A 25970-nucleotide genomic window follows, 5' to 3' on the forward strand; every position below is an offset into this window, starting at 1 on the left:
TTCCACTGCCAACCCTTAAATGAGGTCTGGGAAGGGGTGGATCCTGTCTCCACCCCTTCTGGTCATTCAGGTACATTGCACGCACCTGAGCTCCCCTGGGTTGGCCCTGCCTTCCCACCAGGTGCTCAATCACTGCTTCAAGCTGTGACTGAGTATTTTTACTGTACCACTCAGGAGCACAACTCAACCCAACCAAAATGTCCACGTCAATCCAACATGACTGACACAACCTAACCCAGGTGACTTACAGGTGGCTGTGTGTTGAAGACATGGGAGTCCAGGTGGATTTTCTAATAATTTAAGTGAATTTAATCTTCCTCCTCCTAATTCTCCCTTTCCATGGATAAAATCACCTCCAAATGTCTGTCTCTCACAGTGATACTGGACAGCGGGTTTCAAGGTGACTGAAGGACCAGCCAAAGGGGCAGAGCCCAAATCCCCTTGGGGACTGCAGTCAGGGCAGAGAGCCGATCTGCCTCATCCCCAGGAATACACCCATAACCATGGAAACATAAATAAATAATTATTTATTTGGCTTGTTTCAATCTTTTAAAAGTTAATCTAATCCTCTGCCTCTTTTTTTTTTTTTTTTTTTTTTTCTGGTTATTCGAAGGAAGGAAGGAAGCCCAAACTCGGATGTTTATTTGTTCTGTCCTGGCCGATGTTCCCTTGGTCGTGCTCCAGTGGCTGATAAACTGGCAGGGAAGCAGAGCGTGGAGCACGGCAGAGCCTGGGAAAGGCCGGGACCCTGCTTCCCCTGCCCTTACATCACGGTTTCTCTCTGATTAGCTTGGCCTGGGGGCTGCCAGCTGCCTTCACTCCCTTGTCTTCTCCATGCTGGCTGTGCCTGTCATCATGTCCCCGTACCTGAGATGTGGGTGGGAAGCATGGGAAGGCAGCACAAGGCTGGACCAGCAGGATGATGGTGGGATGCCTGGAGCTCATAGGGGTGGAGATCAAGAAGAAAGTGCTGGAACACAAGTGACAAGCTTCGCCTGGTTTATGGGACCTTTATGAGGGGAGCAGTGCAGGTATCTGCAAGGATAGCATCTTCCTGAAGTCCCAGCCTTTTCTTCTGAGTCCTGTGAAGTGGCTGGAACCTGTGCTTCATCCTGGTTTGATCCCCCTTTCCAACCAAGATTTCCACCTGAAACAAATATTTCTAGCAAATAAGACTTCAGGAGGCTCTTGCAGGATGAATGGAAGGTGCTGCAGAAAGAAGCTGGGTGGGAAGTTAGGTTGCCCCCAGTCACCATCCTGACTCACTGCCTGCTGGCTCAGAGGGATAATATGTAGTTTCAACACTGCAAATTGGAGCTCCTTCCCGACACTTCCTCCTCTCAATTTTCTTCTACCCTTAGTTCTGCAGAGTCAATAAGTGAATTCATATTAAAGCAGAAGTCTCTGCCAGTTCCCATATGTCTGCAACAGCCATGGGGACTGCAAGGAGGTGGAGTGAATCCTCCAGCCCCCAAGGGATGGGAGATAAGGGCGAGCCTGCAAGCTTTGCTCTAAGGGGAAGGGAACCTTGCAGATTCTCTGGACCAACCCCATTCAACCCAACTTTGTGCTCCTCCAGTGATGGGGCATCCATAACTTCTCTGGACAACATGTTTTGAAGTTTCACCATCCTCGCTGTAAAAAAAAAATCTTCCTTATTCCAATCTAAGTCTTCTCTGTTTCACTTTAAAGCTGTTGTTACTTATTCTGTCAATACAGTCTGGACCATTGTCCTACTTGCAGTCTGCTCTGAGATAGTCTGTGCTGAAGATACTTAGGATCATGAGATCTTGGGGGATGGCAGCCAGCTCTGGACATACCCTGGACATCTACACGTCCCCAAGCATGGGAGCAGGAAGGGTCCTTCCCAGGTGGCTAAGCCATCATACCTACCGGAAAGGGAAACTGAGTCAGGAACCATGAACTAACCTAATTTCCTGATTTCCATGAATTTACCATGCTTCTCCATGGGGAGATGGGAGAGATGGGTCTTTGCACTCCCTAAACAGCTTCATTTGGAGCATGGGGCACTGCATTTACCCCGCCTATGCATGTGTTAGAGCAGTTGGCACCAGCCTTACATTTCTTTATCCCAGTGAATGGCTCTGCAGAAGTTCTGTTCTCAGAAGGGCAGAAACTGGGGCCAGCCCTAACCTTGTAAGCTCCCATGCTCAGCCCGCACTGGTAGGACAGTGCAGAGTAGCAGCATCTGCGGGATCATCCCTGCACTCAGCAACTCTGGGGAGCCCTGGAAGAAGCAAAGGACAGCCTAGCCTTGTGCAAGGAGCTTCATTCTCCTCCTTCCCCAGGCCACAATGGGACTTTGAGCCCAAACCTTCCACAGCCTCCAGCAAGAAGATTTTAGGACATGGACCAGCATTTAAGGTCTCACAGAGGTTTTCAGCATTGCAACGCTGTGAGTATCAGCAAATAATTAGGACTGTGCCTTGTAGGCTGATGAGCTGCTGATTCATGGGACTGATCACCACCATTTGCTGGCAGCAGCTTGGCTCGGTTTGGGGATAGTAAGGGACAGCCTCTGTTTCCTGATGTGATGGAAATGGGACCAAACAACCCATCTGGCTCCATCCGAGAACCTCAGCTTCCTCAGTGGTTTCTGCACTTTGGTGCCTTGCTTTCAGGCTTGGTGCAACCTCTGCTCTTCTGTGTGCAATGGGTGGACGTGCCCAGGGGCTTTTGGGGGGACCTCGTAAGAGCAGGACCTCACTGCTTGGCCCAAAAGCGCTTAGGCAGGAGAGGCTGAGCCTCCAGATAACCACTGTTATTTATTTTTTCTAAATTAAAAAAAAAAAAGAAAAAAAAGAAAAAAGGAAGGAAGTTAATAAATAATGTAAAGTGGAGAATGCATTAATGAAAGAGAGAGCGAGGGAGGGAGAGGAAAAGAGAGGAAGGGACCGAGCAGAATGAGAGCATGGGAGGGAGGAGAGATATTCCTGCCTATATCGATTGGATATGATTACATTAGACCTATCAAATATTCATACTACATTCCACAAGAGGTCATTGTGTGTGTTTTTCCAATTTAGCTCTGCCTTGGTGCAGGGAACAGGCTCTGGGTGGGAAAGGGGCTGTGCCAACATCTCCAGGCCCACAGCCCTGGGGCTGTGTCCACCAAGGGGGCGCTGGAATGGCCTCAGGTGGGACAAGGGGACTTGGGCTGGGATTTTTGGGGTGGAGGTGAGGGGGTGTTCCCAGAAATGCCATTAAACCCACTTGTGCTGTCCCTTTGCCCTGGAGTTGCTCCTGGGGCACTCTAGGAAAGGCACTTGTCTCACCTGTGCCTCCATATCCAGGTGAGTGATGCCTGGCTTGACACATACTCTGTCTGCAGAATTCCAGGGATGTGTCCCTGCTCACCAGGGTAAAGCAAGACATGTGCTTTTCATGAATGAGACAAGGTGGCAGGAGGCAGCCCAAGGCCACCCCATCCCTAGGCCCCTTCACCAAGCAGCAATGCTGGATGTGGCAAAGAAGGGATCATGGTGCTCCTGCAAGACTGGGAAGCTGAAGCTGTACCAAAGGCTGGATTTCAACACAACCCCAGCCTGGTGCTTACCTCTGTGTGTACCTTCAGTTGATGCCCACCAGCTTCCCACAGCATCCCCGTGTCACCATCCCCATGTCTCTCATCCCCAGTTTATCCACCAAGGCAGATGCCCCCCACCCTGGCAGCTCTGGATCAGAGCTGCCTTTCTCTCTTTACATTAATAAAAAATTTTACAGCACGGTGGCAGGAAATGCATTTTCAGTTCATCTGCTGCGGCTATTAGATTACCAGGAAATGGCTGGCTGGCTGGCGGCCAGTGGCTCCAAAGGGCCGGCGTGCACCCAGCATGAGGCAGAAGGCAAGCGCACCATCCCTGTCCCGATGACACTGTCCCTGCTGTCCTCATGGCATGCCAGCTTGTCCCTCCTCCAACACTGCCCCTGTGTCCTATCCCTGTGCCTTTGCACTGGATATGGTGCAAAGGATGCAGAGATGGATCTGTTCCCCAATCTGGAAAAACTGGGAATGCTTGGAGCATCCTTTAACAAACCTTTGGTCTTGTCTTAAAGGCAGCAGGGCCTGGAGCATCTTGAGTATGCTGGGAACAGAGAAAGAAGGGATATTTAGGTCTGGAATGTGCATTAAGAAGGGAAGAGCTTGGTTGTTCCAAACTGGGGTGTATTGGATCACCAGGATGAGCTGGAGGAAATAGGAGCATCAGGAGTTATATTCATGTTTTTGTTAAAAAAGCAGGGTCAGTGCGGGCTATAAATGGCTATAAATGGCTATAAATACCTGTGGGGTGACAGTGCTAATGAAGGAAGGGAATTGCCAGCAGCCCATGGAGAAATGAGGACCAGCAGTGGTGGTTGGACACAGTTTTTAGGCTATGCTCCTCTTAGACATGCCCTGGGCTCTCTGTGAGTGAACAAAACAAGGTGCTGCTGCTTTGCAAGTGGTTTGGTGGCCCTGGTGCTCTTTCACCTTCCCAAGCTTTTGGGATGATCCAGCAAGAACCTTGGATGGGTTCTCAACGGGTGGGAGATGGGAGAGGACACCCAGGAGGAGGCGAATGAAGGATGGAGATGGGGCAAAGCAATGGGAGTGGAGCATGCAAGGGAGCAAAGTGTGGGGAGAAAGCAAGGTCTGAGCCTTGCTGAGGTTTATTAAAGTTTAACCGAACAGAAACCCTGGTTTGCGTGGAGGGGACCAGCTATTTTTAGCTGTGGGTAGGATGTCAGCTCTGAAAATAGCCCGCCACCAGATCCTAATGAAATCCCTCTCCCTTTGGCTCTCACCCGGAGTGAGTTTGGAGGGGGAGGATCGCTGTCACACCCGCAGCTGAGGAGCTCCTGACATTCACAATGACTTGCCTTTTATTTTTATTTTTTTATTTTTTTATTATTATTTTTATTTTATTTTTCTTTGCCTTTTTCCCCCCCTATTCTTCACCGGCTCTGCCTTACGCCGAGCAGAGGAGTCACCAGCCAAAAAAGTGAATGCGGGGGTGGTGCTGCTTAGCTACGGCCAAATCCCAGGCAACATGTGACCAGATTGGCAATTTAATACAAAGCCTTTTCTCCCCTGTACGCACACGTTCAAGTTAAAGTGACATTGAAATGGGAGCTCCAAGAGATGAAGGAAAAGAAATAGGGTGGAGCTGCCCTCCTGCTTCTTTCCTAGGGATGAGTTGTGTCCATTGGGTTGGGATTAGAGTGGGAATTGCGGTATTCAAGTAAGGGAATCTGGGTCAAGGTGTGGAGCCCCATGGAGCAGCGCTTGCTGCTCACCAGATGCAGCAGGGAACAGGGAGAAGTTTCTATATTCACCAAAATAAAAGCACAAGAAAGGGTTTGCTTCTTTCCCCTCTGCTTGCTGAGCAAAGGAACTGCATGATGCAGAAGGGAAATGATGATTCTCCCCTCCCTGTGCAGCCGTCTGTTCAATCTGTGCACAGTGGGGCGGATGTACCTGGTGCCTCCTCATTGAGGCTTGTTTTGGGATCCCCACATCTCTCACCCTGGGAGAATCACAGCCTTTTAATTCCTCCCCAGCACTTGCTGCTGCTTCTGAAGAGCTGCTGGTGCTGTCTGCCTTCAAGTGGCTTTCACATAATACAGACTGTCAGGCTAGATGAACATCACTGTCCCTTCTGGCCCTAAAATCTGTGAATCCAGAAATTAGAGGGCACCAGCACCTCTTTGTTTCTGCCTGATTTAATCAGGGGAATCGTGCTTTCTCTTCGCCCCCCTCACTCCTTCTCTCCCTGCGTTGTCTTACCAAAGATGAATCTTCCCTCTGCTGGTGCCCAAGTCTGGCTGAGAGCACCAGAAAGGATCAGACACCTTCAGCCTTCCTCTGGGATTTTCTCCTCCCTGGGCTGATCACAGCAGTGAGCTGTTCTGAACAGGGGGACTGGAGTGTTTGGAGGATCTCCTGCCTGCTTTAAATCCCAGCCAAACACTTCAGGCTCCAGATTTAGCCCTTTTGGCTTTGTTAAAATCATTGTGATTTTGTGCATAGACCTAAAAAAGCTTTTTGAACTGTTATTGAGGATGGGAAGATGGATAACTCCATGCTGTCAGCTGTCCCAGGAGGAGAAGCTCCAAAATAAGAGCAGAGAACAGGGCCTGGGGAGCTACTTAGGATGGGACTCCAGGGGTGCTGGAGAGGCTAAGAGGTGACAGATTCCAGCTGGGAGCAGTGACCCAAAGGGCTGGAGGGGGAGGTGGGATCGGCAGGCACAGGTAGCAGGGGACAGGGGGCACAGCAGGATGCTAAATCCTCTGCACTCACAGGGAGAGGCTATCATAGAGCAGAGGAGACTCACAGCATCCTCTGTGCTACGACTGCACAGTCAGGGAACCACATCCCTATCCTAATTGCGCCCTCCCCCCCTTCCAGATCCTGATGGAGGATCTGTCCCAGACCCTTCCTTCGGGAGCATCCCTCAACTTTCCTCCTCTACAAATCCATCCCAGTTCCCAGCCCTATCTCTTCGGAGATGCTGTGGTCAATAACTCCCCAGGAGGCTGCTATTCTCCCTTTGCTTCCCACCCTCCCACTTGTCTCAGCATCTCGGCATTCATGCTTTTCGGCCCTCCCTCGGCAGCAGGCGAGGAATAAAGCGGCGCCGAGCACGACGCAGGCTGCAGGGATGCTGCGAGACGGTGGAGGGAAAGCCCAAATTGCTGCACGCCTTGAGGTGGGAGCGAGAGATCGGGGCTGGGAGAACGGGAGGACGCGCACACGTGCTTTTTTGGAGGCGGGCGCTGGGGTTTGGGCACCTCGTTCCTTTCTGCGCCTTTAAAACCTGAGCTGGTAGCGATGTGATGAAGAGGAGGAGCTGGTTGGAGCGGGATGTGGCATTTAGGCTGTGGGTTGATGCTGTCGAGGGTCCATTCCCCACTCCTGGAGCAGCACCTCTGGAAGCATCCCGTGTGGATAGAGGGATGCTCAGCATTGAAATACCTAAAAACGAGTGTGGACAGGCACATCTATGTACCACCAGAGAGTAGGGTGGCTCATCACTGTGTTGGGCTTCTGCTGGCGTGCACTGGGAGAGAGCCACTGAGCTCAATGGGGTCATCCTTGTTGAAGCCCATCTGTGGGGCAACAAGTGGCAGGGCTCCCATGCTGTTTGGGCTTGCAAAGGGTGCTGGTTCTTCATACCCTCACCCTAATTCTTCGAAGACAGGTCCTCAGCCCCCTCGAGCTGCAAATGCTGCTTCACTCAGCCATGAAGCACTGCTTGAAAGGATCTGGGAAGGACTGGGGGGGTAAAAAGAGAAGCTAGGAGCTCAAGCTGGCTCCAAAGCTGTGTGCAGTATCACCAAGGAGAAGCCTTGTGTCCTCAGGACTGCTAACCCAAGTCCTGTTCATTTCTAGATGAGCCCCAGGGGTGTCACAAGGGTCCTCAGTGTGCCCCGAGACAGTGCGAGGAGGGAGCGAGCACAGTGTACAAGTGACAGAAGGTCCATGTCCTTCTTGCACACAGAGTCTGAGGGATTTTGCTCCTGAGAGAACAGCAGCTGTGGGGTTGATTTGGGGGATTGTGGCAAAGAAAAGCCTCTTTCCATCCTATCTGAGCTTTGGTCACTAATTTGGAATTAGTGTGGACTTTCTGGCAGCATAAGAGGTGGACGGCATCCAGGCTCCCATTGATGCCTCCCAAATACCCAGAAGAGGTGACTGGGTCTGGGGAGCAGGTGACAGTGCCTGAAGCACAGTGATTTATGCATCAAGGTGACAGCGCAGGTCGATGCCATCCCCTGCTCTGTGCTGCCAAACCCCAAAGGCACTTCCGACACACCGTGCCCGTGGTGATGGCAAAATAAACCGAACCCACGAGTGCCGATGGGATGGGGCTATATGAGGCTGTCCCCTGTGTCCCCCGGGGGCCGAGGAACGGGGCCGGCGGGGCTGTCCCGGTGGGCGCGGAGGGGGGAAGCAGAGCCGGAGAAGAGACGGAAATGTTTAAATAGCGCCTGCTGCATCCCGCAGCGCTCGGCTCTGTTGCAGTCATTATCTAGGGAGCGGATGCACAGGGCTCTATGGGGACCGCTAATGGGCCGATTCAATTTCAGCTGGATGACGCCACTTAGGTAAGCATTAAGAGCTCCAGCTCCGGGAAAGCGAGCGGCAGAGAGAGAGAGGGAGAGGGAGAGGGAGAGATGCTAACGGGCAGCACTAAATCCCTCCCTCCCTCCCATCCTCCACGCTGCCCCCATTCACAAGGACCTGCCTGCATTCACAAACCCGAGCCGGGCAGCCCTGCAGGGCTCTGCCTCGCTGCCCCCGGCTGCGGGGCCGGGGGGGGCGGCCGGTGCCCCATGCCCGTGCCGCCCACCGGCCCCTAGGGCTGGGCACGGCGGATGGAGCGGCGGCGGGGTGAGTGGGGTACGGGACACGGGTGGGTGCGGGACGTGAGTGGGGTTCGGGTCACGCGTGGAGTGTGGGATACGCGTGGCTGCCGGTGGCGGTGCTGAATTGTAGGGAGCGTTCATTGGGATCCACGCGTGAAGTGCTGGACATGAGTGGGGTATGCCTGGGGGAGATGGAGGTAGGGACCTGGCCATGCAAGTGCCCGTGAGTGGGGAATGAGGGGGTCCTGCACGGAGGAAGCCCCCTCTGTTCCCACCGGAGTGCTCTGCAGAGCTCGCAGCCACCTCCAGTGCCTGTAAATCATTTGCTTTTACGATCCTTCCTCTGGCCCATTATCACACGAACTTTATATGTTTGGGGCTGCTGCCGGTCATAAAGCTTGCCTGGTTTCCGGGGCTGGTGTGCCCGTTTGGCAGGCAGGGTGTGAGGAGGAGGAGGCTGGGGACACGCTGCCCTGCTCCCCCCAACGGGCAGGTAGGCAGGGAGGGGGTGGCAGTGCTGTGGGTGGAGGGCAGGGACCTACTGTAGCCCCCCCACACCCTGTGCCTCAGGCAAGGAGTGACAGGAGCAAGTGGGGTTCTGTGGGGCAACAGCAGGGTCCTCACTCTGGGTGTTCAGCCCCCCTTCCCCCCATTCCACTGGACCAGGGGAATCCCAGCTACTCCAACTGCCTGTAGACACCCCAGCTCTTGTTCATTCCGTTCACAGAAAGAGACATTTTGTCTAACTCCTACGTCTGGGGATTGTAGGTTCAGGAGCACCTGGGCCCAGGTTTGGTGCCATGGGTCCTCCAAGGAAATGTCATGCCCCAGGTGCTGCATCCAAGTCCAGGACCCAGATCCTAAGCGTCCAGGTTGCAGTGCGCTGCGTTCTATTGCCAGCTTCTCTCTGCCTCCTGTCACCCCCATGTTGCAGCATCCTCCACACTGCTCCTCCTGCCTAATCATGTCTCTACTTCTTGCGTGTAGGACTGTGTGGGAGTAGTTGCCCTTTGGCTGCTCTCAGTCTCCCGGTTCCACCGTTTCCATCACCACAGACCCTCTATTGTCCCAGGTCTCCCCCTTTGGGTCACATCTCACTTTCAGCCCCGCATGTGAACCTTCCCAAGGTCCCCACTCTGCCTGGTTTGAGTCCTAATGCCCAAACATCATCAAACCCAGCACCCAAACGAAGGGGATGGACACCAAGATGTGAGGAGCTCCACCTGCACTGGGTATCAGTCAGCCTAATGCCCTTTGAAATGGGATCTGTGTCCTGAGAGATGCAGGAACCCACTGAAGCTGCTGTGTTCCCTGTTGCATGATTCCATCTGCACATCTCTTCAGGGGTCCAGGGGGCTGCAGCTCCTTAGCCTGTGCTTCACTGAGAGCTTTGCTTGCATGGCCCATTCCCATCCTGGAAACATGCTCTCGTGGCTCACCTTGTATTCCCACTAAAGAAATCCATTCCCAGTCAGCTGTGGGTATCCAACAGTGACCCATTCACCACTCACACTGCCCTGCATGGGGTGAGCATCTCACTCAGGATGGCTTGGAAGTGGGCTCCTTGCAAAGGAGAAAAAAACAAAAAATCCCCACAAATCTAAGCAGATTTCTTGCATTTTCTTTCCTGGAGGGGGGATGGGAGAGGGCATTTCTTGCTTTAACTGTCAAAGTAAGTTGCCTTTGCTTTTCCTGCTCTTCAAGGTCAGCCTTAGCTAATGAAAATCAATCTTCCCTCTGCCTCTCTCTGCTGCATGAGCAGATTTACCTGTGGCCCCTCACCTACTTGCTGGCCTTTGCTGGCCACAGGAGCTCCTATAGAACAGCCTTCCTGTGGGCACTGTGACAATACTGGTGTCACCCGCAGATCAGATGTTTGATCTGCCAGGGAACAGCTTTATTCCAGGGAAGTTGGCTGTGCACACAAAGCACACATCCAACTAAAATCTGGACTGGAAGTTCTTGGGGGTACTGGCATGCAATGAAGCACATCCACATAGCTGCTCCATTTTTGCATGGCAGCTTTGGTGCAGGAGCAAGTCAAGCTGCTTATATCAGCTTTGCCTTTGGGGTTAAGTAGAAGTCTGCCCTTTTGTGATGGGGATGTGAATGGGAAATCTAGGCACTGCACTGTGAAATGCGAGGTCTCGGGGAGTCAAGCACATGTTGTATTAGTGGTGATTTGTTGCTGTTGTTACTTGCAATTAAATGTGTTTGGTTTCCCTCCTTCCCTGAGCCCCTGGCTCATGACAGTTTCCTGAGCTGGAGATGCTGTTCCCAGCTCTATCACTGGCCAAGTCTCAGCACTGAGCTTCCCCTCCTCGTGGGAGGACAGGCAGTGCCCATTGCTGCTGGCAGGAGTTGGGGAACCTTCCCTGGAAGGACACAGAGCATGAGGAGATGCTGCATCCACCTGAGCCAAGGGACAAGTCTCATTGTCCCAGTGTTTGGAAATGTCCAGCCAACATCCTCCTGGGCTCAGCAGAGCCTTGAGCTGTTTGTTAGGAATATGATATTAAGAAGAAATGTTTTATTCAGGGCGGTGAGGCCCTGGCACTGCTGCCCAGAGAGCTGTGGCTGCCCCACCCCTGGAGGTGCTCAAGGCCAGGTGGGATGGGACCCAGGGCAGCCTGAGCTGGTGGGGGGCAACCAGCCCACATCAGGGGTTGGAACCAGATGGGCTTTGAAGTCCATTCTCACCCAACCTGTCTGTGACCCTATGAAATTCATTAGGAGTTCAATGGGCTGCAGGGATGGACTGTTATGAAGCATAATGCAAATGTTCCTCTCTTTCCACCGCATCCTTTAGGACTTTTAGATGTGCCCTGATGCCGCAGGCTCCCAAAACTCCTGGAGATGCAGCTCTCTTCCAGTGTGGCTGAGCTCAGCTGTGATGAGACAATGGAACCCCCAGCTGAGGACTTCCAGCAGGTCCTGTCCATCGACCAAATCCGCTCCATCCGTGCCAGCAACAACTACGTGGAGAGGCCAGCCACCTGCTTCCAGCAAGCCCGCTCCAACCCATCCCTCTCGCAGCCATCACACAAGCAGGAGTGGACTCAGGACCGCCTGGCATCCTCCACGCTGCAGGACCTGCACCGCAGCCAACAGCCCCACATGCCACCCCTGCAGCAAGCCATGAGCCACTCCAGCACAGCCAGCTCTGTGTCCCAGAGCACCACAGCCTCCGAGCAGCGCCTGCTCAGCGCCCTGACGCCATCCCACTCGGGCCACTCTCTCATCCGGACGCAGCCCAGGGCCGGCGAGCTGAAAGCAGAGGAATCTCCCTTGAAAGGAGCGGTGGAGAAGGGCAGCCTGCATGGCGGGCACCTCTTTGTCTGCGAGGAGTGTGGGCGCTGCAAGTGTGCCCGCTGCACGGCCGCCCGTGGCCTGCCCTCCTGCTGGCTGTGCAATCAGCGCTGCCTGTGCTCCCCAGAGAGCCTCCTCGACTACGGGACTTGTCTCTGCTGTGTCAAGGGCATCTTCTACCACTGCTCCAGCGATGACGAGGACACCTGCGCTGATGACCCATGCTCCTGCGGGCCGGGTTCCTGCTGTGCCCGCTGGGCTGCCATGAGCTTCCTCTCCCTCCTCATGCCCTGCCTCTGCTGCTACTTTCCCACCTTGGGGTGCCTCAAACTTTGCCAGCGGGGTTATGATGGCCTGAAACGCCCCGGCTGCCGCTGTCAGACCCACACCAACACGGTGTGCAGAAAGATCTCTTCCTCCAGCGGCACGCCTTTCCCCAAGGCACTGGATAAGCCGGTATGACCCTCTTGGGGAGGACAAGCAGACAGTTCCTCCTAATCCTCTCCCCTTCATCCCCATCCTCTGGCTGCCCCTGCTCTGCAGTGCTCCCCTGTCCCTGCCTTCCTCCTAGGAACAAGACTCAGGGTCCCTGGGCCGTGGCTCTTCCCATGGGAGGAGGAGCTGGGGCCATGCATCCCGAGCTAGAGTCCTCCAGGAGCCTGGATCTGTTCTCTCCTTCCAGCACTTTTCAGGGGTGGTCTCCATTTTCTCCCACTGCCTACATCCCTTATCCTCCAGGTGCCACAGGGTCCCACCAAGCAGCAGCAGCCTCCCTGCCTGCTTGGAAGCCATCAAGAGATGATAGCCAGATGGCACCTCATTTCTCCTGCCTCCAAGAAGAAGGGAAACTGTGGGAAGATTTCAAACCTTTAAGCTGCTGCCCAGCTGCAGTGAGGGGAAAGTTCCCCTGGGATGTGATGGAGAGCAGGATGCTGGTTTGGAACAACTATTCATTTCTCCATGCCTGGAGGTGAAGGGTCTTCCTCCAAAGTGCAAACCATGGTGGGATGGGAGAGAAGATGATATTGTCACCCATCTCCATCCCACCACTGAGCAGATGCAGCTCCCTTTCTATACTTCCAGGCTTGTCCTCGAGGTAGGGTGAAGTAGCCATGGGGACAGTGCTTTGTCCCACCACCCTGTTCCCTAGATCTGCCTTCTGCCTGTCTGGTACCTTCCACCAGCACTGAAATCACTTTAAAAAAGTCCCCAAACCCAACTATTGACAGCCAGCTCTTCTCTCCCTGCTGCTTAGCACTGATCCGAGGTGGGGCTCCTGTTTTGGCTTGGGGAAAATGGAGAGTCAAAGTGGGTTTCCACAGATGGAGCCCCAACCTTCCTTCCCTGCAGAAGCTGCCTTTGAGCCCTCATCTTGCTTTCCTTGGCCATCAGCATGCCACAGCACTGTCGCTGCTGAGGGTATCCTGTTACAGTGGGGATGGGGCTGAATGGAGCCCTTGAGTTGGGCCATCTGCAGACCATGATTTGGGGTCATCACTTCATGGTTTACGTGCTGTGATCCTAAAAAGCCAAACCCATTGCTGCAGCTATGGGTAGATCCTTCCACACCTGGGCTCAGCCCCATCTCCATTTGCCATTGGTGGGTCAGGGGAGATTGGAACTGGGATTACGTCCCAAGGCTGTCACTCCTCTGAGACACAAGTGTGTGCAGAGGGAAGTAAATGATTCCCCTGGAGAAATATATGCAAAGTCTCCCTTGGCTTCCTCTAAGACTCTGCTGTCCAGGGCTTGCCCATTGCATTCACTCAGCCACTTCTTTCCGTAGAGTTCTGTGGATCTATTTTTGTATATATAAATATAATGTTAGGATGGCTAGGACTATTACTAATAATATCCATGATACTGCTGTGAATGGTGCCAGATGCAAGGTTTGGCTTCCTGGTACACTTCCACATTCTGGAAGATGATTTCCCAGTCTGTTTATCGCTAATCCTAGACCTTGAGTTCCTAGGTAGTCGGGAGAGGGGGAAAGGGAAGTATAGAGGCTGCAGAGAGGGAGGAGGATTTAGTGCTGGCTGTGGGATGAGCCAGGAGGTAGCATTTCTTGATGGGATTCATCTTCCCATACATTTGCTATCTAAAAATCACAGCTGATCCAAGCTCTCTCTGCTGCAGGAAAGAAAAAAAAAAAGAAAGAAAGAAAAAAAAAAAAAGCAGTTCCAGGGAGTGATTCATCCTCCTCAGAAACATTAATTAAAATGTGTGCTGCTGGTGCTTGACTCCTTTGATTCTAAGGGAGCTGCACATTGATGGCGTGAAGCAGAGGTGCATCCCATCCCTGGTGGGGAGTTTGTGCCTTGGTTGTGGTATAGGCATGAGCAAAGTCCTGACCCTGGTTTCATCCAGAGACCAAGGGGCACTGATGGAAGATGCTTCTAAGGATGCAGAGCCCACCTCCGTGAGTGGTAGGGAATTCAGGATGATGCTGTGGCTTACAGAACAGAACCTTGTACTGTTCAGGAGGGAGAAGATGATGCCTGTGCAGTTTTGCCATTTGGGTTTCAAGGCAATGACCTTCTGAGACTGTACACATCTGTATCAACACAAGATCAGCCCATCTCTGTGGCAATCGATTACAAAATACATCACAAATATATTTATCCATATGCCAGCAGTTGCTTGGCCCATGGTTATTTCCAAGTGATGTTTCGGGGAGAGACTTCCACCAAGAGGCATCCTTCCTTTTCTGTTCACTTATCTATTGGTGCTGATTTAAACTTATTCCTCCTAAAAAGTGTAAAACCTTTCTTGGGGGAAAAAGTCCCTTTTTTTTTTTTTCTCATTAAGGGTTTGAGGAACTGTCTCACTTCAGCAAAAACGGGAAATAGTTCATTGAAACTTTCAGATGAAAACTAATGAACAGAATTTTCCAACTTGCTCCACTTTGATTTTTTTTTTTCCCCTCCTCCTTTTTAAGTGGAGCCGTCTTATAAATTTAGTTACCACCTCTGTATCTCTGCAATTCGTTGCTTCCTCTCCTGATGGTGGAATGACTCAACATGTGAAGCTTCTTCATTTTCACGGCCTCTCAAATCATGCAAACATGGGGTGATCTCCTCCAGGTGCTGGAGCCACAGGATGAGAAGATGGCTGTCCAGACACCATTTCCTCGGAGCCAGTTTGGCTTGGCATAGTGCAGTGAGGTGGAACCCAGCACTACTATTGCAGCATATTTACCTTAAGCAATTGGTAGGAGTCCAGGATGCCGTCTACCTAATGGGCTTTTTCTGGGTCAGCATGGAAGTTCCATTCCCAATAGGGAATCATGCCATAGCCAGAGTGCAGGGCTGAGGAGTTTGGCCAAGTCTCTTGAATGTCTCACCTCCTAGAAAAGCCAAATTCATGAGATACATTTTATGGAATATGGAGCATGTAGAAGGGAATTGGAGAGGGCCCACTTGGGCACAGAGGGCTATCAGACCATGCAGAGCCTCAGTTGGAATGTGTCGAAGGTAAATCAGAGCCGTGTTGAAGTCTTACAGTTGCATGGAATGGAGATGTTCAGAGCTGGTATTTGCCAAAAGGTCTCCAAAGATGCCAGCTCCAGTTCACTGAGCCCATCTGGTGTCAGGAAGGCTGTGGGTAGCCTCTGATCATGTTTATTTTTCCTGAGCTTTTCCTAATGTCTTCAGACCAGTTCCATCCTGTTCCCTTCCCATTTCTGGCTGCTGGATGGTTCAGTTTCCCTTCAGAGAGGGCTCCAATTTTGGTTGGAGTTGTGAGCCCCTTTCCTGCCCCACCCTGTAATGAGTCAGATAACATCTGCTCCAGATGTTTGTGCGGCTGTTTGCCCTGGCAGTTTGGGTCTTTCTCTGTCCTAAAGTGTCTTTCTTGGTTTTCTGTTTGGAGAGTCGCATGACAAGTCCTCTGTTTTCCATGCACTCCTGGGACCTGACAGGGATGGAACTGCTTTGCAAGAAAGCATTTCTCCACATGGTGCATCTGTGCTGGTCACAGGCTCCTTTCCCAAGAAACATGAAGGGCTTTAGGGCAAATTTAAGGAGAGATGCTCAGGTGCCAAGGAGCAGGAGGCAGGGCAGGAGCTGCTGAGCAGGACCTGAGCTCCCCCTGCTCTGCTCTTCCCATCTTCTCCAAAGAATCCTGATGGTGCTTGCTCTGTGCCATGGCTTCTTTCAGCCCTGTTCCCCTCCTTTAATACCGTGCGATCAGTCCCAGCCCTGTTGTTAAGGAGTCACTGGGGACCAAACTGAAGCACACATCCTATCCCAGTTCTCCCAGTCTTCCCAGTGGAAGTAGGTGGTGCTTGGGCTGTAGCTCAGGTTGGCACATGTACGATGACAATAATGAAAAGATGGTAGTAAATACACAAAAGGTTATTTACAGGAAAAACTCACCTGTATAGAAGCCTTCAGTCTGCTGAGAACCACTGAAGCAATCACCACCAAGGAGCATCTCCAAGAGATGCTGCCTTAGTGGTGGCCAGCCCTTAAATGAAGTCTAGAGGAGGTGGAGTCAGGCTCCATCCTTTCTGGGAGCACAGCTGAATTACTCTCACCTGTGCTCCCACAGCTGACCGACACTTGCCTCAGCTGATTAATCAGAGGTTCAGGCTGTGATTACCAATTTCCCATACAGCATCCATCCTTGGGAAAGCTCTTTGTCTCACACCAAAGCTGCTGCCAGCCAAGGACGTCAGAAAACAGTTGGCAGGGTTGGAGTTTTTGGGGAGGTCTTTGAGACTGCATTCTCAGATTCCCATAAGATCCTGCTGAGTCAACTCTCCCCTATCTTCACATATGATCCAAAGGACTGGTGGGGAAGTATCATTGGACAGAAGATGCCAAAGCACAAACTTACAGTTTATCAACAGCTGCTGTAGTGCAATAAAGAGGGATGAACTGGGTTTACACGAGTGGGAAGCACCAGGAAGGAGCATGCCATGCCCCAAACTTGCTGTTCCCAGCACCTGCTCTGTTAATTTGCTCTCTCTCTCATTCTGGCCGATGGGTATTTTGAGGCTGGAGAACACTGAGAGGTCTTTGGATATCGGAAGGTCTATCTTTCTGTGATCAGTATAAAAGAAACACAGAGAAGAGATGTTCCTCTGTCCCACCTGAAACCCCATTCTTGGTCTTCGGTGGAAATGAAGTGAGGCTTGTCTCCTAGGAGCCCACGGAGCCCATTCCTCTAGGATACGTGCAGCAGCTGGAGGTGGCTGGTTCAGATCTGAAGCAAAGCTGTGACCTCCTATGGGCTCACGTGCTTCAGGTTATTTCTCAGTGAGCACCAGGACCTTTTGCAAACACCCAAAGGGCTTCAAAAGGAGCAGAATCAAATCCTCCCCAGTGAGCTGTTGGTGTGGCTGGTCCCCTCCTTCCCTACTGAAGTCCCTGTCCACCTTCTCTTCCTCTTCTTCCCATCTCCTGGCAGTTCCCTCAGGCCTTCGTGATGCTCAGTGGACAGGCAGCCACCTGCCTCCCCAGCGTCCTCAGCACAAAGCTCTCCCAAGAAGACAGGTCCCCTTGGCTTCAAAGGAGAGTCTCATACCAAGAACCGAAGCCTCTAATTCTCCATTTAACTGGTACAAAGGCGTTCTGTACAGTGTATAAAGAGATCCCTCCCTGGCTGCCTTTATTTGGGTTCCTTTCTATAAGGTATAATACATGTTTATAACCCAGTGGCTTTTTTTTCTTTTTTTTTTTTTTTGACAATACTCTTGTAAATTTAAAAGGAAAAAAAAACCAAAAAACAAAACAAACAAAAAACCCAAAAAAACAAACAAAAAAAAACCCAAAAAAACTCTAAAAAAAACAACAAAGTATTTATTTCAAAAGTTTATTTTAAAGATAAGAAAAAAAATAACCTATTTATTTTAACGCACCTCCTTCTGTTTGGTTTTCTTCTCTTGCAAAGCTAATAACTGATAACTGAACCACTGCTGAGATGAAAAGTAATTCTATGGGTGGCTTCACAAGCCAACTTAGAGCAACTATTCAATAAATATATATATTAATTTTGAAAGTGTCTGCTTGTCTTCGTGACAGCCAGGGCATGACTCAGGCTCCTGTTTTGGCAGGGCTCTGAACAGGTGCTGGCTCTGCGTTTGCTCTGCTGGCATGGGATGGGTGTTGGTGGGGATCCTTTTTGGCTCTGCAACATCTCCCCTTTTGTGGTGCTCAATGAAAACCTCAAAAATCTCAGTGTTTGACTCCCTGCTGTGGCTGTTCCAGGTCCTTGAAGGATGGTGGGTTCTTGGGCAGCAAATAAAGGACTGAGGTAAGGCATCCCTGAGATCTATTGGCATTTGGTCCCCAAAACACATTTCTGAAGCCCTTTCTGGAGTGCATTTTCTAATGCCTCTCCGCATAAAGCTTTTTCTCACACTGTTTCATTGGCCTTGGAGCCTGTCTCTGGTACCAGAACATGCTTTCCAACACATGTGCCAAGGCCTCACCACAGCATTCAGGATCTGCCTTGGGGTTTTGGAGGACAGATGTGAGTCCAGTCCCTGCTGTGACTCATTCTTCCCCTGCTTCTAAAACAAAAGATGACTTTGGGCCATTTGTAATTGCCAGAGTCCCTCTTAGGCACAGCAAACCAGATTGGTTCCTAGATGCACAGCTTGTTTTAACTATGTTAGAGACTTTTTAGCTTGTATAGTACCACCTTCCCATGCCTACCCTGTTCCTATTAGTCCATGCCACCAATCTTGTGGGTACCCACAGATCTTTATGAACAAGGCAAGGCAAGACAAGGCAAAGAATGGTAATGCAGATTAACAGAGAGCCATGAGCAAGTGGCCCACAGGCCATCTGAATGAGATGGTCACCACTCACTTGGACACTTTCGTTCTCTTGCACAGAGAAATTCATAATAGCCCCAGGAATCACAAAGAGTCCCAGTGGTTGGGCTTTCTTCTTAGAACAGGTTGACCCTTTAAACTGCATGGTCTTTGCTATTTGCATCCTTGTGAAGACCAAGTGCTCCGCAGGCTCAAGTCTATCCCAGACCAGCTGGTGTTGGCACTGGGTCGCAGTCACGGAGTGGTGTCACCAGGGTGACTGGGCCACTTTTGCTGGTTTCACTGAGAATAATAAAACACCTCCTCTTGGCTAACACCACCCATTGACATTCAGACCTGAAATAACCTCTGCTGTATTGTCACAGCAGAAGAAGCCCAGCTCCATGAAACCCTCCCTTGGAGGTACAGCAGAAGTGGGTTTCCACCCTTTTGGTGTTGAAATCCTCCCTTCAGAGGGAGCAAAGCTGAGTGCACATCTTTCCTGAATACTCAGGTGTGAGCCAATGCTTTGCTGGAGCGGGGAGCCCACCGTTAGCCAGCAGTCCTTCCCAGCCCGAAGAGCAAGGGTAGGCGTCTGCAGCTGAGAGCTTGGCTGTCTAGACAGCAGTAAGAAACGGGCCCTCTTAAGGACTCATTCATCTCTTCCTAAGATGGCTAAATAGGTCAGATGACTCATGCCCTGAAAGCGCCTATTTCTCTTTGCTGACTACAAAGGGGAAGGAGCTTGCAGCAGCTCTGTGCTGAAGACAGCTGAAGGTAAAGGATCTGAAGGCAAACCTGCGGATCCAACATGCTGTCTGTGACTTCATCGGTGACGTGGATGGAGTGATGAAGGAATATTTAAATGCCAGCTGTTCATTAACCCACGCTGAAGGTGATGAGCATGGAGGAATCCAGGCATGCAGAGCTGCATAGGAGGAGGTGGAAGGTCAGATCTCATTTCCACCAGAGGCTGTAGGGACCACAGAGTGGGAATCTTGGCTGGAGGAATTTGCTAAATGGCTTCTCCATGACCACCAGTGCCTCATACGTCTTCCACAGTCATCCTTTAGGTAGGGCTGAAGGCAGCTTATTGCCCTGCAAATCCCTGACCACTGCTCTGAAGAATCCAGTGCTGGCGGGTCTGAGCAGATGCAAGATCACAGTCCAGTGGTGTCCCCAGCTCTTCCTTGCATGCCAGTGCTCAATGATGTCAGGGACATGGGGCCTAGAAGGATCACAGTTTGGGGATTTACTGGGGGCAGTGAGGAGGGCAGCTGGGAACCTTGGAAGCAAGAAATGACACCTGCAAAAGCTTCTCCCACAGCACAGCTATGATGCAGAGGGGCTCACACCCTACAAGAGGGTCTCCATGACCCCAGTGATGGCTGCGTGCTTGCGAAAAAGGACCATTTTTCTTATTAGCACCCCAAAACGCCTGCAGTTTATGGCACTGTTCTGATATTACAGACTCGTGCTTTGGCCCTGCAAAGCATCACGAGGCTGGCTTAAAAAAAATCAAGATGCAGCTCACAGCAGATTCTTGTTTTTTCACTGCTGCTTTTGGAGGCTGACTGAGTCATGCTCACAAGCCTCTTTTGCCAGACACCAGGGCTAGCAGCTTCTCTGAAATAATTAAATGAGAACGGAGGTTCTCAGATGAGCCCCGGGGTTGGTGTTTAGCTTGCGGCCCAGATGCGGTAGCATGGGGAGCAGAATGGGACTGGACACAACAGGCACAAGTCAGAGAGCCCAGGAAACTGCAGTGTGTGGGAAGGACCCAAAACTGGGGTTCGCTGCAGAACCCACAAAAAATAACTCCAATTCTGGATCCTCAGCCAGCTCTTCAAGTTCCCCACCAGTGTCTGAAGAGGTGATGCTCTGGCATGGCTGGGGCACACTCCCGGCTCCCCTCTTTCTCCATGTTTCTGGCACTCAGGAGGTTGAGGATATTTCTTCCAGACATGTTCAGAGCAACATTGTTTTTCCAAAATGGATCTCAAGCTCTGAATTCTCCTGGGCAGCGTCTTAAAGGATTTATTTCCTCTACCCACTTCCCCTGTGCCTTGCTGTTATTCCTGGGGACATTTGCATGAAACAGTAGGATCCCTGTCTTTTGATGTGCAATTATCATCTGCAGAAATGACTAATCAATTAAGGACAGTCACTACCAGGCTTTCTATTTATTTCTTTCTCATTGGAACCAGAATGAATGTGCCCTTTTTCACAGAGAAATTGCTGTTTTTTTCCAGCCATCACTGCTGAAAACTCCCCAACGGATCTGAAAATTACACCATGCCCTCTTTGCTGTTGTCACCACCAGAGCTGAGCTGGCCACATGGCTGACAGCAAGCAGGCAGATGCACTGCTCATGTCACACTGGGGACATGGATCAGTTCATGCTTGGACAGGTGAAAGCACAAAAGCCTTGTGCAGTGAGCAAGCACAAGTCTAATTCATGGTGGCCCACCATGAGATGCTCAGCTGGAGATGATCCTAGAGGCAAACAGCAGGTCAGGACACCCCTTGGGCAGCAGGGAATTTGGTTTCAAAGGGCTTTATGCTGTGCTGGAAAGTAGAAGAAATCTGCAGCTAGAGGTGGAAGGCTAGTTTTTCTCTTCCACATGCATCGGATAGCATCTATGCCTTCTTCTGTCTCTTTATGCTACCATCTTTTCCAGCATCTCTCCCCACCCTGTTACATGGGGTTGGGCACAAGTAGATGGACATGGAACCTGAACAAAAGGGCTGAAAGGAGAGTTCATGCAGGGAGCATGATGGGCCCTGAGACTACCAGCAAAAAACAAACAAACCACCTCCCTCTACAGCCATGGCAGCTTTGGGGGTGCTCTCCCAAATAAAGGAGTGAGCATGGGTGTTGATCTTAGGTGCATTCTTAGCCCCTTTTCTCCAACGCTTCCAGGGATGGTGACTCCACTACCTCCCTGGGAAACCTGTGCTGATGCCTCACCACTGTTTAAGAGAAGAAATTGTTTCCTAATTTCCAACCTGAACCTCCCCTGGTGCAACTTAAGGCCTGTTTCTATCATCCTATCACTGTTACTGGGGAGAAGGGACCAACCCCCATCCTCCACCCCCCAAAGACTGTACTTACCACCTGCTTTCCTCCAGGAACTCTGTGACCCTGAGAAGGGCCTTAAAGCAGGGGGTAGCCCAGAAGGTGAGAACAAGATGAAGCTGAAAGAGAAGCAGAGCTGTTCTGTAACAATGCCCCCCAGGGAGAGATCACACCACACCAGAGACGTGCAGCACACATGGAGGTGACCAAATGAATTGACACCAGGCAATTCTCACCAGAGCTAATGAGACAAAGTAATTGAAAATAAATGAAGGAACATGACACCTGGCTGGCGGATCAGTTATCTATAGCATACCTTTCCTGAAATAACCGCTTCCTGAACATCATAAGCTGAGGCAAAACCAAGGAAATGCACACATAAAATAGGCCACTCCAGCAGGGACCTGAAGGCCCCTTTATTTTTAATCGAAGCTATCAGAAGGGTTAATTGGATGGTGTGCAGCAGTGCCCTCTGTCTGAGGTATTGGCTCCCCTTGCCACCCGTGGGTATGGTGCACTCAATCAAAAGGATGAAGCACCCCATTGCTCTTGTCCTTGAGTGAACTTTTGGATTGCAGCATAATACTAAATGGGGAATTCTCTGCTCTCCAGCCTCAGGGAATATCCCTGAATATATCTTGGGGAGAGCTGGGATGTTTTCATCCTTTGAATAATTAGGGTGAGAGAGAGCTCTCAACTCAGAAATGCCCCCTGAAGTCTGCTTAGAGGTTTATAGAAACCCCTAACCCTAAACTGGCGGTCTGAGCGGGTCAGCTGGAATACTGTTGTATGGGACAACATTGCTTGTCCCAGACGTTGGTGGGTCCATCCCCTTGTAGAGGTGGAAACAAAGGAGAGGAGAAGGGAAGAGCTGTATCAGGTGAGTTGCACTGACCCCAGATATTAAACTAGCAGCCAGCTGCATTCCAACCAAACCACCCTGTGGTCCCCATCACTATGGGAATGGGATCCACAGAGGCAGACACAGAATGTCCTGTGCCAAAGGAACACTTCTATCTCCCTGCCCTGTATCACTTGGTAGATGGCTGCTCCTGGGTGAGTACCTTTCTCTCAGTGTTAGCTTTGGGTTTTCCTCTCTGAGGAAAGGAAGCTGGGTTAAATCTCCCTTTGGAAGCCATCCCATCAAAGCTCTGCTGTCCCATAGAGACACTGCAAGCTTTTCCCTTTTTATTCCTACTCCTTGTTCTAAAAAAGGAAAGGAGCAAGGGCAGAAAAGTAGGCAAATGTACTTTTTTGTGCAGAGGCAAAAAGAGATGACCAAGAAACAGATCTGTGCCTTAAAAAAGGATGGCTTCAAGATGTAGTGGCCCAAGAAGAAATGGTTCACACTCATTGGAATGGGCTGACCAGCACTGCCCCAAGACTGAAATGTAAAGTCTGGAGATAGGGCATCCCAGATGGGTGTCCCCGACATCTTCCTACAGACTCTTCTGTTGGATAGAGGCCATGCAAGAGGAGAGAAATTGGGTGCCTCTTTTACAAGATCTCCAGGGCTCTTCTGCACAGACCAAGCAATTTTTAATGGCTTCCCCTGTTTAAGGGGTGACCAAGGCATTGCACAACAAAGCATCCTGGCTATCCGAAAAGGATGGACACAAACAATCCCTTTCCTCCACCAAGATGTGCTGTTTATCTTCCTACTTTAAATCCTCAGGCATCTTGATTTTTAGCTCTTCTCTTGCTCACTTTCATTAAATGAAGTTGAGGAGTCGACAGACAGCCAGGAGCTCTGGTGTCTAAGTCTCATGAAAAGAAAGCAAGAAAGAAAGTGAGAAAGAAAGGCTCTCCCTCCCCCTCCAACAAATGCAGCTGAAATCTCGTAATGAGAACATGGCCAACACTCTGCTCTGCCCTCTGCCCTTTATGGGGCAGGTTGCAAGGTCACAGGGACGCAGCCCTCTGGTATTGATCAGGACTCTTTGGGGCTGGCATATGGCACCAGGTTTCAAAGGCCGAGCAGCTAAAAAAGAATTAAGTGGGGGCAAAGAGTGGAACGTACCAGATTGAACTCCTGACACGCAGGGGTCAGAGATCACTGGAGATAAAGCGGGTGCTGGAATGGCCTGTGCAATGTCAAAAATAAATAACTAAGCATTAAAAATCAAATACCCTCCTCCCCTCCCAAGCATACAGACCAAAATCCCACCATATTTCAGGAGAAATGGGCTGCATGAATCTAAGGTGCTAGAGAATAAATAAAGGGGAAAACACCTTTTTTTCCTTGATCAAGGGAGGAACATGTTCATGCCTTACCTGAAAGATGCACCTCTGCATTATACAGCCTGTTATTTTTGAGGGAAGGTTATGTTTATTTTAGGTGCCGTTCAGCACAGAAGACAAACTTCAAAAAAAAAGAAGTGGAGGGAGCACAAGAAAATGAGCACCCAGTGCCTCTGTCTGTGCAAGAGGCATCTCTTCTGGTTGGTGACCCTACCCACAGATGGGACAAGGCAGCTCAATATCTTTAAGGTTACTTCTAGCCTAAGCCGTCCAATGATTCTTTTCCAGCAAGGTGAGAGAGCCAGCTTCAGTCCAGGCTCCAGAACAGGAGATGGGATGGGTGCAAAAAGCTAAAAGGACCAGAATTTCCAGTTTGTCTCCTTCTGCAATGAGAGGCTGCGGCCAGAGGGAGAAGGCAATGGGCAGAGCATAAGGCGAAGGACAGGTAAGGAGGTGCTGAGTATAGAAACAGGCAAAAACAGGTTCTGCCCATATTTATCAGCAAATTCTTCTTGTATTAGGGGACAGCAGGCATGAATGCTGGTGAAAAAGCAGCCTGTGTGATGGGTAAATGAAAGAAAAAAAGCTAACAGAGCTCATGGGATGCTTGTCTGGGTTACATCCTAACAAAGGTTTTTGTGCTATGCTGTAGGGAAAGGCAATAGCAGATAACCAGTTCTAAAATACCCCCAGCAGAGGGAATGGTCACAACCCAATTAAAGAAAGAGTTGCTCACCCATCTCAAGGATCAACACTCACTAAAATCTCCAGAAGAAGGGATCTCCAGAAAGAGATCCACCTCTTGTGGTAGCCAGCCCTTAAATGAGGTTAGGTTAGGTTAGGTTAGGTTAGGTTAGCCCCTTCCAGTCACATGGGTGAATTGCTTTCACCTGTGCTCCCAAAGCTGTCTGTCCCTTCACCAGGTGCTCAATCATTGGTTCAGGCTATGACTTAGCAATTCACATACACATGCTAAGGGTCTTGTGGATGCTTTAAGTCTAAACTACAGCATGTTGAGGACCTTAACCTGTTCTTCAAGCTTTTCTTTGTGTCCCAGTGCAATGCTGGCCATACAGATGTTGATCAACTGGAGGAAAAGGCAAGAAAAGGAACAAGCCTCTCAGCTAATGGACTTTCCCAGAGTATCTTGTTTCAGTGTTGTGATGCAGCATAGGAAAGCACATGGCAGTTCTGTATCTCTGTCCCTCCTTCCTGTCTAGGTCACATAAGACATAAATGAATCATGTGGTGCCTTTATCTCCACCACTTCATCCTTGACTGAAGCCCCCCAGATCTTTAGTGCTCCATGATGTCAGTCAGTGGCTGAACAAGTCAGTGAGCTCATTTTCCCTTCTGATTTTTGTTGCCTCCTCCTTTTATTTTGCTGTCCTTTCATACCCTGCCAAGGGGCTCTATCTCCTTCTGCAGCTCTGCCTGCAGGGACACACTCTGCTCAGTTCATTAATGCATTCTTCTGGTTGGTTCCTGATAAAGCAAACCGCTGGGTGCTGTATGCAGCAGGGCTGGATGTGTTTCCAGACACAGACACAGGTGCTATATCCAGAGTCTGTAAAGTTCCACCAACACTGACACCAAAGGAGGAGCAATATCTCCACACTTGCTCTGTGGCATTACCAGCTGTGTACCAAACAACAAGGATCTCCCATAACACTGATCACCATCCAAACATTTTTACTCTCTGGGAAAGTGGGTTGAAATTCAAGTGGGCTGAAAGGTAGCTCAGCAGTCAAGGAGACAGATAAATGCTTGGAGGAATGGGAAAGTGCCTGATGTGAAGCCCAGGAACACATCTAGGAGGTTATGCTATGTCAACCGTCTCTACTGACCTCTCAGGTGTGGCAGGCTGGACAGGCAGAATGGGATTTTGTGCCCTCATGTATTTCCTTTACATCTGTGTGGGTGGAATACTCTAACTGGCATATTATCCCTTCCGCCCTGCATTTCCCTCTGGATTCGTACTTCTCATGAATGTTAGAAAATGTGCTCTAGAGCTGCCATATGATGAGCAATCAATGCTTAAAAATGCTGCCTTCCCCCCCCTCTCTCCCCCCCATCTTTCTTGGTGAGTTCAGTACCAGATGGCAGACTCTCAGCCCTGAGAATGAATTGACAGCATAACATGACTAGCAGCAGCAAAATCTTCCTCCCCTCTCTTCCACCGCTGAGACTCCAATAGTGCAGAGT

The 25970-nt window shown here is 50.6% G+C and overlaps 1 protein-coding gene and 1 long non-coding RNA gene across 4 annotated transcripts; one reads left to right on the forward strand and one right to left on the reverse strand.

Moving 5' to 3' along the window:
- The first annotated feature begins 6597 nt into the window (after positions 1 to 6597).
- Positions 6598 to 17368, forward strand: SPRY3 (sprouty RTK signaling antagonist 3). Of its 3 annotated transcripts, none has more exons than XM_015860654.2 (2): positions 6598 to 6713; positions 11183 to 17368. In XM_015860654.2, the coding sequence occupies exon 2, from the start codon at positions 11230 to 11232 to the stop codon at positions 12142 to 12144; it is 915 nt and encodes a 304-aa protein (XP_015716140.1). In that variant the 5' UTR covers positions 6598 to 6713; positions 11183 to 11229; the 3' UTR covers positions 12145 to 17368. The 3 variants fall into 3 exon arrangements, with proteins under 3 accessions (XP_015716140.1, XP_015716138.1, XP_015716137.1); XM_015860652.2 differs by lacking the exon at positions 6598 to 6713 and adding an exon at positions 7949 to 8112; XM_015860651.2 differs by lacking the exon at positions 6598 to 6713 and adding an exon at positions 8137 to 8398.
- Positions 17369 to 17451: 83 nt separating this feature from the next.
- Positions 17452 to 24572, reverse strand: LOC107312858. The gene is made up of 4 exons (XR_001554663.2): positions 24502 to 24572; positions 23545 to 23608; positions 21561 to 21643; positions 17452 to 21013 (listed from the first exon to the last, which is right to left on the reverse strand). It is a non-coding gene; the product is annotated as an uncharacterized LOC107312858 (long non-coding RNA).
- Positions 24573 to 25970: the final 1398 nt, after the last annotated feature.

This window comes from Coturnix japonica, chromosome 4 (genome assembly GCF_001577835.2).
Source record: "Coturnix japonica isolate 7356 chromosome 4, Coturnix japonica 2.1, whole genome shotgun sequence".
Taxonomy (NCBI): domain Eukaryota; kingdom Metazoa; phylum Chordata; class Aves; order Galliformes; family Phasianidae; genus Coturnix; species Coturnix japonica.